Source organism: Charadrius vociferus, unplaced genomic scaffold (assembly GCF_000708025.1).
Source record: "Charadrius vociferus isolate BGI_N301 unplaced genomic scaffold, ASM70802v2 scaffold722, whole genome shotgun sequence".
Taxonomy (NCBI): domain Eukaryota; kingdom Metazoa; phylum Chordata; class Aves; order Charadriiformes; family Charadriidae; genus Charadrius; species Charadrius vociferus.
Window position 1 is genome coordinate 1,003,407 of NW_009647220.1, and position 10,946 is coordinate 1,014,352.

The 10,946-nt window shown below is 36.7% G+C and overlaps 1 protein-coding gene across 1 annotated transcript in view; it reads right to left on the reverse strand.

The window, feature by feature from the left end:
- The window catches only part of CPNE4 (copine IV), a 197,158-nt gene that overhangs the window by 32,136 nt on the left and 154,076 nt on the right, over positions 1 to 10,946 (reverse strand). Inside the window, exon 10 of the mRNA XM_009879598.1 lies at positions 8,981 to 9,114. Coding sequence (XP_009877900.1) covers positions 8,981 to 9,114 — 134 coding nt within the window. The remainder of the gene's footprint in view (positions 1 to 8,980; positions 9,115 to 10,946) is intronic.

Here is a 10,946-nt window from a genome sequence, read left to right on the forward strand (position 1 = left end):
GGAATGAACTGATCTTGGTTACAAAAGAGAGCCTGGAGCACGCAAATCAATGGTAAATCACTGCAACAGCTACATTGTTTGGTCTGTCGCAGACAGAGATGCTACACAATCATGTGAAAGATTCTGACATTAAAATTCATTCGCTATCCTTAATTACAGCTCTTAGTCATCTTAGGGGAGCTGGAATCTGCTGAATACTGAGAAATAGATACTGTTGTGTAATTGGGTTTCAAGAATATGAGGGAATGCCTGTCTCACCTGCGAGGGAAATAATTAATGAAGCATGGGAATACAAATTCCCTGAAGCTAACCACTGAAAGGCATCAACTCATGAAATAACTAACAAAGCTGAATCCGGGTACAATGGATTTAAACTTCTGCTTGTTAACATTAAAAGAGTTGCAAAAGATGCTCTGCAGGGTAAAAATATCAAGTGAACTCAGAAATCCCTGGACTGGCGAAAGGTCAATACCCACAGAAAAAACAACTCATCAGAGCTTGGGGGAGGAGTAGGTTAAGCAAAATGAAATGGCAGTGAGATATATCACTTGCTAGAAGGATAGCCTTCCTATAAAATGGCATACTCAGGAAGGTGAGACAAAACGTCAAGCTTCCATGCAAGATGACAAATAAATTGCAGTGACCTGATTTATACCTACATGAATGACCCAATTCAGTAAAATGTACCTTGAAAAAGAAATCGCACTTTATAACTGGGAATAAACTGGGAAGGGTATGCTGCAAGAGGCTATAGAGAGTTATATTTAACTTCTAAAATCCAGGCAGTTTCCAGACAGCCCTATATATTTTAAGGGGTTGCACGTATGTCCCGGTACCTTCCAAAACCTTAATTCTGTGGTGAACTGGCATATCTGTGGGATCATATATGGAAAACTACCATCACGGAAAAGCTCATTCTCACACAGACTGTAATCTCAGATGTTAAAAACCTGACATGATTTGAAAACGACACTGCAGGCGGCAGGCTGAATTCTATCATGTAAAATGCAGATCATGAAGAACTCCAAACCAAACAGCGGTGGGGCCCAGCCCTCTTGAAAAACAAGCAGGGCTTTCAAGTTTTGGGGTGTACTGCACTAAGCAACCACAAGAACAAAAGCTTTGCTACGCATGCACATAATTTTGTCCTTTTTTACAAATTACAGTAGAAAGGGTTTGTCAGTGACCCTCCTCTGCAACGATTTTCTATCAGAACATATCTGTCTATAAGGGGTGTTCTGTGAAGAGGGGAATACAGGACTGTGTTGGCATATGTATGCAGGGAGGTGCTGGGAGAGGAATTTCTCATCAAATATTCTCAAGATACAAAGAAGCTTTCTAGGATGAGCGGGATAAAACCGTTATAGAGATTATATTGTGATTTAATGTGACCAAATAAGCTGTTGATGAAATTTTATCAAAATCAAAATGACATTAAGTCAAAATGAAGAACACTATCAAAACAAGTTAAAGGGAAATTGTAAGTGAAATACACTGATGACTAAACATTCAGTTAGGCATCACTGAATATGCAGGAGGAAATGGGCTACTACCCTCTGTTCATCTGCTTATTTGAAATCTCTGATCAAGGTTAATTTCACAGTAATTTGGGGGGCATAGTAAGATAGTAAGTGGAATCTAATCCACAAGAATTGCCTAGCTTTCACTGAGAGCAATTTGACCAACAAACATCTTGGTAAGGCTGACTCAGGCAAAAGTTGTCCACTTTCTGTAAAGGAGGAAACTTGCATGAGAAGATTTAGAACACGGTGTTCATTTATGGACGGATAGATTTCCAAATGGGAATAATTTGCTTCTCAGCTATATGCTAATATAATAGAGTGGATGACTAGAATAGTTATTTCCTTAACAATGCAAGGAGGAAATTCACGCTTCTGAAATTGTGGAAATGGTTGCATTTACTAAAGATGTACCAGATCAGTATCAGATGGCAGCAGTGAAAATGGCAAGATAAATTGCTATCTCCTTTATTTATGCTTATTTACTAATTAATACTTATTTATTTACACAGCGGTCTAGTCTCTACAGTGGTAAGTGATATGTAATTTCAAATAGAGTTTGTAGGGTTTTATACTTCAAGTCATTCTCTTCAGAAGGAAACGCTGTCAGAGAAATCCCAGTGGTACCAGCCTGCATCATCCCAGAGAAGTGTCAACTGCTGCACAGAACAAAGCTCTTCCTCAGAGGAGATTTCAAGCTGAACTGAAAAACAGTAAAGACTGCATAGAAAAGCCCAGCAGAAAGTTCATATTTTGATGTAACTACCAGCTGACAGAATGCTGTAGTCTATGAAAAGAACATGGAGGAAGCAGTTGTTCTGCTAAGAAACTTGGAAGGGACTGCTCATGACTGCTCTACTGACATAGAAACTCGGTTCCTATGAAGAAGGAGGCAGCGTAACGAGGACACAAAGATGAAAACTTAGTAAGGGAAAAGGCAGAGCTGTAAGAATTGACAGTACTTGCCCAGATAAAGGGCCTGCAGATATATACACATATGCACACACATATATATGTATGTATGTATGTACACATGCAAAAGAAGCTGTTATGAAGTCACCTTCCCAACACAGTTCTTGTACTATACTAATTCTGCTGCACTGATTCTTTGGACAAAAAGTGGTGATTGTAGAAACGCCTGTGTGGCAGCAGTGTGCAAATACAGGTTCTGCAAAGGCAAATACTAAATATGTGTTTGTATATATTATGTAGTTGTGCCAGCGTAGTTCCTCAACAATTAAATCCAAGGATTTTCAATCCGGTTTGGTGGTTAAAAGTATTAGCAATTCCTTTTCCCTGGTGCGGTTCTAGTCCTGGGTTATCCAAACACCTCGGAGTATGTTTACCCACACTTGAGCTTATTGATAAACATAAGCTACAAGTTTTCTGTGTAGGTTTCTGTTTTGTTTTTTTTTCTTTGGTTGTATGTCTGTGCAAATTTTTGCCTACTAAAGCACTAAATAAAAAGATTCATGTCTTTTCCCCCATGTTTTTTAAACTTGTTTAGATATGCAAATCAGCCTTTTTGCTTAACAGCCTCCAGGAAGGTTGTTTCAGTAATTAAAGTGATAAAGAGAGATGCTTAATAATTAAGCATATTTTTATTTATTGATCTGCATGGGTAGCTTAAATTTTAACATCTATAGCTCTATGTAAGGATTTCGTGAAATATGTCGCATATAGTGCCAGATACTCTCAGCATCATTCTTTCACCCTGGTTTTAATGAACTATTATTATACTACTATTTCAACCAAAGCAAGTTACTGCTTTTCCTCCTTGTGTCTGGCAAAATTACCTCAAGGTATTTAGCTCAGATCCCTTCAGCCAAGGTAATTCTCTGAGTCTTCATCCACAAACACAGACACAGCTTCAGGACGAATGACCTGTTAAGTAATTCTTGGGGATGAGGCTCCAGATTAATAAAGCAGACTGTGAGGTGTAAACTCTGGGATCCCTTTTCTGCTTAAAGTCTCAATCCAAACCACATCATTTAAGTACCTACTGATCTTTGTATTTGGGACTAATTGCACTGATTTATAAATGACTTCCATAACATGTAGTGCATTATATATACCTTGTCCTCTTTCTCCTCCCTAACTGCCCTCTGCTGGGTACCTCAGGAAATGTATTTCTGGGACAGACAGACCTTTCATTTGACCTCGTTTGTTCTTAAGTTTTTTCCTTTCTTAGATCTACACAGAAAGGGATGTGCTGGACTGGGAACCCTGGTCTTTATTTTCTACTTTCATTTTTTCCCTTCTTAATTTTCAAGTGCACTTTATTGCATGAGGGAAGGAAGGTTTTATACACAGTTTTCAATCTGAGTGAACGCACACTAAAATACTGAAGAAGAAATCATAAAGAGGAATTTTTACATCTAGTCAGCTACTGCTGCAATTCATTCATTGCAGAACCTAATGCTGAAACTCAGACTGACTTCAGGACTTTCTTGTCTTTTGTGGAATGTGGCCCAGTTTTTAAATTTTCACTCTTAAGTATTTTACAGAGCTCTACACATAAATAATTTCTGCACCTTGCAGGGGAAATGTACTCTTTGCCTTTGGGGAGGTTGCTAGACAAGTGTGTTTTACACAGTTTATTCGTTAACAGATGATCACAGTGTGAATGTCAGTTTTAGGGAGCTACTCGAGTATTTAGAGTTAAGGAGGCTATTTGCCTAAACGAAAAAGGATATGAGTGTCAGGAAACAAATAGAATTTATCTTCAAGGGCTCTTGGAAACAAAAAAAAATCTGCAATATCTTTAAGAGTGAATAAACAGAGATCAAGATTTAAAACAATTAAGAACTAATTTTTGAAATAGATTTTGAATAAAAATAAAATGAAGACCAATTTTATGACATCATTTTACAAAACTATGTGGTCAAACACATGGAGTCATGAGTTGAGTGCCTAGATCAGAAAGGGGATGGTCCATCAAGAATGGGAAGTTCCACAAATATCCAAGGCAACGAATGCTTAAAAGTATTTGATAAAATACATCTAACCTGTGTCTTTTTTAAGGTATGAGTAATGATTTGACCAGACAAAAGATGAGTCTCACATGTTTGTGAGCACTTTTTATTAATCCACTGAAGAAATCTGAATGTATGTACAAATATGAAACTAAAAGATCATCCAGGTATATGGGAAGCACTGAACATTTGGGTGTGGGGCAAACAATCAACAATGAAGTTCAAATCCAGTAAAACTCTTAACCCCATCTTAGTGCCATCTATATTTTTGCATAACACTTCAGTGTTTGTTTGAGTCAAATTGAATTCAATGGGATTAGATAATAAGCTCTAGTGTCTTGCTGAATCAGAACAGAGGTTTTAATGCAAAGGTAAATATTTAATGTAATATAAAGAGATTCTTAATAAGCAGAAAAGAAAGGAAAGCTACTAACTGAAGAAATCAGATTTCAAACTGAGGAGCAGATTTGGAAGTCCTGCCATGGGTTTCACTCACAACATCATCAAAACCTGTACTAATGTAAGATCATTGAGGAAGTATTTCAGCATTTAGCATTATGTGCATGTAACAGCATTTGTCCTTACAAACAAGGTATTTACAGTCCCATTCCAGGCCTTTTTCCTTTGCTAGAGACAGCAATCACTGCAGAATGAAAGATGAGCTACACTCATGGCTAGTTGGTTGTGTTCCAACACTGGTAAAACAAGTGATCATTAAGATCAAAGGACCAGCCATTTTAATAAACTGTGTGCACTGTTGTTATTGTGACTTATAGCTTTTCTCTGCAAAGAGGGAAGCTATAAAACAGCATAAAAGAGAAATCAATTTTTTTACTGCATGGGTAAGTGTTAACCTTATAGACACCTGCCATCTATCCTTTGAAAATATCATTCTCTCGAAGGGGTCTCCACCAGGCTCCAAAACAAAAGAGTGGCGAAACCCTTGTTCAGAGTTGGGAAGGTTAGAAGTCCTAAGCCAGCCACAGTGCACAGAGAGCTACATATAACCTCATCTGCCTTAAGTACACTTGCTAACTCATTGTTCCAAACACCTAAGGGGAAGTGTAGTGATATGGTAGTGATCAACTGATTTTTCAGGATCCTGGCTAGGCTGATATTGCTGGTCATCAGAAACTGCTTGATTTGACTTCTGATCCAGAGAACTCAATACTGAAATTACTGAGGTAAAGAATAAATACGGAATGATACAGAAGCAGGTCCTTTTAGTATTAAACACTTCAGTGTCCAATGATTTTTCATCATTTTAGTTCATTTCTGTATGCTATAGAAAAGTTGCATAGACTTGCTCAATGTTGAAGTAAAATTATTCCATTATTATATATTTCTCACTTAATGCTTCATGATGTCATCTTTAAACATTCATGAGTCATTTATCTTAGTATAAATTCTTCTCCATGAAGCTGTCCACTTATTTTACCAAATATTTTCAACAATAAGTTTTTAATGTGTTTTCCTCTTTCCAGTATTTCTAACTACATTTTAAAGCTTAATCCCTTAAAACTAATGAATGTTTCTCCTTTCTTCATGATCCATTGCTGCTGTTGCTTAGCCACTGATTATATCCCATACAAACTTTATCTTCTGTCTTATGACAAATGTTCTCATAGCCTGAAACAATTCCACCATATAGATAAAGTATTAAGTCTTTTGTGCAGGTGAACAGCTCTTCCATTTCCCGTACCATTATCAGATTGGCCTATTCCCACAGGACTGCAGCATTTCCACAATCAGGATAACAACCAAAGTCTATTTCTCATTCTCTGAATATTGCTGATGAAAGGATGAATCTTATTCTTTCACGCTTAACTACGCAGAACGGTGCTATTCATTTAACTGTTCCAGGAATCTCTGAACCATACAGACAAATGGGCTTTTGGATGAGCAGGGGTTATTCCACTGTCTCAAGGGATGTGAGGCAGCAATTAATTTGGAGCATTAATTACTTAGGGATGCATTATGTTAGGCTGATATGTACAGAAACCTAAATTGTGAGAAGATTTGGCTTGATCGACAGAACTAACTAGAGCATATAAAAGAAAATTTTGGATTTTGAGTGTAGTCTGTCTGTATATCACTTGTCAATCCAATTCCTCCCAATTTTCTATTTCTATTTCTATCTGTTTCTAATTACAGAAGTATTTTAAGTAATAGCCATAGGGTTTGGGGTTTTTTTCCACAAATATAAAAAAGCAGTTTTTTGGTATGTAAGTGTAGCAAAAGTACTTAACATTCAACAGCTGTGCTGTTGGACTGCAAAAAACATTGCAAACAACAGGTTTTACTTTATTCCAACTATTCTTTCATTTGATGTAAATACATTAATCCTGAGACCTAAAGAAAACCACTCCCTTTCCTTGGTTTGGAATGAAATTTAGCCAGTTCTTCCTATTTGAGATAATTCATGGGTACAAACTATAAAACTTCAGGTAAGAGCACTGATATCTTTGTGGTCTCCTTTTTTAATCTTACTAAAGACATGCCCCTATGCAAATGGTGACACTCTGGCTCTAAACAGCCCTTTGGTTCAACAGGTCCCTCTCTTTTCACTTCTGGCTGATCTTAACCTGGAAACAGAAATCCTACTCCAGCATTTGAAGCACAGCTGGACTCACTGGAGCAGTTATGGATCTGTGCCACATTTTGGATTTTTACTGAATTGGAAACACTTTTTTTTTTAAATCGCATGTACAGAAGATCTGCTTTATAGGTCTTATATGCTCATGCGGCTCAAGGCTACAATTAAACAAAAAGAACTCCTATATAGAACCTGTAGATTATTTTGTGTGAAGATTTGCTCTTGGTAATTTCTTTTCTTCTTTAGAGAAATCATAAATTTTCATTTCCAGTTTGCTGGATTCAAAACATGCAAATATAAAGAAAAGGTCCTCACTTGACATTTTGATCGGAAAGCACTGACCATGTTGAAGCAAGCAGCCCATGGGAACGTATTTATAGTGTCACAACTTGAGAGCATGTGTAGGTCAAACACATGCCAGGAAGGTGACATTTCCCTGGGAAAAGACTAGGGCTTTTGTTCAGCCCTCCTCCGTAGCTCATACTACTTTAGTTGCACTGATTAGCATCAAAAGGCATTTTCTGCAGCACAACAGAACTGAATGATGCTGATGATTTCATTTAAAAAATGACTGGCGATTATTTTTTGTACTGATTGGAACATGCTATATTGACAGAATAATCCTGTTTTGAGATTAATATCTCCACACAGGAAGGACTGTGCTACTTAACTAATTCATTTTCTTAAAAAATACCCCTTACGTGATAAAATAAAAAAATCTGTGTGCATAAACCAGCCCTTTTTATCCCTTTCCCTATTTTGAAGTATATTAATCCTCTGAATTATTGCTAGTAATTATTAAATTACTGGACAATCACTGAGGAATTACCAGCTCACTTACAATAAAATATTAATTTTCTCAGACTCATTGACTAAGTTTGACCATCAAATTCTTACAGAAATTGTATCAGGGCAGTATTTTCCTCATTGTTCTTTGAGAAGACATTTCATTACCATGCAAATGGAAGTGCCTCTGAGCAGGCTAATTGGTATATGCGACATGTAACATGCAAACCACAGTATTAAATCACTTCACAATTTATACAGAAAGTATAATTCAAATTTGACTGGAAATACCATTGTTTTTTTGAGATCTGGTATTTACATATGGCAAAGTGGTGGGTGGATGTCTATTACATGTGCAAAGATTAGAAAGAATAATGGTGTAAGATGCTATGCCTCACCAACAAAGAAAGAACATTTAAAGGAAATGCACTTGGTAATTAGATTAATAATGGGCAATTAATTTGATAGAAGCGGGCAGCCTTTTGAAAGCAACAGAAGTACATAATGTAATCAAAGCATATTTGGCCCAATTACTTGCATTTGTTTATTTATTTAAAAGCATGTTACATGCACACATTATCACTATTTTTAATATTTATTTTAGAGAGAATACTCAACACGCCAGCAGAATACTGAAAAAGACTGCACATTTACTTCTAAGAATAGACATGGTCATTAAGCAGTTTCAGTAACTACAAATTCAGTTTCCAACACAACATTTTGGGAACACTTTTCTGTAGGGTGTGACAATACCAGACTCCCAAGCATCCCAAAGGATGCTACTGGCATCTGCAAAACAGGCTTCAAGTTTTAGCACACATGAAAAATCCCCTCAAACGTGATTTTGGCATGTGAATACAAACCTGAAACTTAACACATGCCAGCCAAACAGCCAAGAACCGCACCTTTCATTACCGTGAAGCTGATCTAAACTCACTGTCACTCTCAAAAGCGTGTTAAGGTAGACTAATCTTTCTGATGTGCAGTCATTTCTCTTAAGTGACTAAACATGGAGCTACTGCAGCCAGCAGCAGGCAGTCATTGATTTCACACTGTGAAAACACTTTCTAAAGACAACTCTGTTATCAAATGTGGTTATTTACCTGTCATAGTCTTGGCAAATCTCCCCAACAGCTACCAATGCTTTCAAGTACTCATTGGGTTGATAGGGGTGGATGTAGTGCAGTGAGCAGCTGTTCCGAGGATCACCATTTGATGCAGTGAAATCTATAGCTACCTGGAAAAGAACAAAAGTCAATCTGTTGTGGAGCTCTTCTGGGCATAAGTATACCCACACCAACCGCGTATCTTTACCAGAAAGAGTTTTCTGTAGAGATTGCAGACTTAAAGCAAAGGTCATTTTACAGTGTACTTCATCATATTTGAATTAGGGTAATATTGATAAATATGTCTAAAAGTAAATGACAGTTTATAAAATAAGAGATAATAAAACTAAAATGGCATAATTGGGAAAAAAATGAACTGCATTATTATTCTATGTGGAAAATTATGTTCTAATACAGATGAATCAAATTAACTATCTATAGGTTCTCATACTTAATTAAATTATTCCAGCTCAGGTGATGTTCAGGACATAAAAGCTGTGCAGCAAAAACATCCCAAGAGAGTTAAAAGTCCTACTAAAACTATAAATTAAAACTCCAGTTACGGACATTTCTTAGCTATTTTTAAACTTACTGTGGCTGTAGTAATAGTAGGATATACTATTATATACTATATTATATACTATAAAATATACTATATAAAATAGACTATATTATATACTACCTGTCTGATATTTTTTATCTTCAAAATATCTAAGCATCAAATAATTAACCCTCCAAATTTCATAGATGATGGCAAGCTTAAAGGTGAGCTGCAGGGTAAAAATCCTGCACAGATTTTTGTGTTGAAAAGGCTTAGAGAAGATTGTGGGAAGCATTCAATGCAAAAGCAAATATTAATCAATCATCTTAAAATTAATTTCTCCCTTTTAAAATGATCTGTTTCTCACTGAAGATATACTCTGGCATGCATCTTCCTGTGATATGACTGTCACAGACCAGAAAGCCCTTTCCTGAATTTGTGATGCTGCTTTCTAGGAATTCCTAAAAGGAGCAACAAGAAACCCAAAGGGTCTCCTAGAAGGAACAAAGCCATTTACAAACTTCCTTACAATTTTGTCCAATGACTTCTTCCTCCAAATAACCCATTATACCTGGATATTCAATAGACAAATGCACAGTGTTCAGATTTCAGTTTTACAGTGCAGTTGATAGGAAAGGACCTTCCTGAAGGCTGCAAAAAGACCTTTGAAGTCCCAGCTTGCCTCTGTGAATGTGCAGTTTCCCCAGCTGGAGCCTTTGCTTGGCACAGGCAAGACTATTTTACACAGCTACAAAATGAAAATGATAGATGACATTTTCATTCTCCCTCAAAAAAATGACACAGTCCTCCTGAAACTTTTTTTCTTCCCCCAGCTACAAACCAAAAGGGAAAAACCATAGTGGGTCAACCCAACATGGCTTCACCCCACCGTTTCTGATTTTCCACCTCTAACTCTTGGCTGAAGAAAAATATTTTTCCATGGGCTCTACTTAGCTTGGAAATGCCTTTGTCGCCTTGATCAACAATGAATCCCCCACACCTCACCACATGTCAGTCAGGAGATATGAGCTTGATTCGGTTTGCAAATAATCTTTCACCTCTGCTTCCCTACTCACTGTTCATGCACTGAAGCAGTGAGTCTGTTTTCCACAGAGATCTTTTTCTGAAAATGACAGCTTGATTTAACTTGAATAAATCCATGGGATACCTCTTGTGTTCTCACTTGCATGCACATACGTAACTGAGGAAGAAAGAAACAGTAGTGGTTTGTGAAACCTAAGTTAAATCCATAGATACTTGTATGGATTAGCATAGTTTTGGGAAACGTATTTTTAAAAAATCTTAACCAAAGTGTGCATATGTTCTTTAAAAGATGTATATTTTCTCTGATATTAATTTAACCTTCATTTTTTGTTCTGATTATAGAAAGTACAAAAATGTCACTGTATGATAGAGAAACAA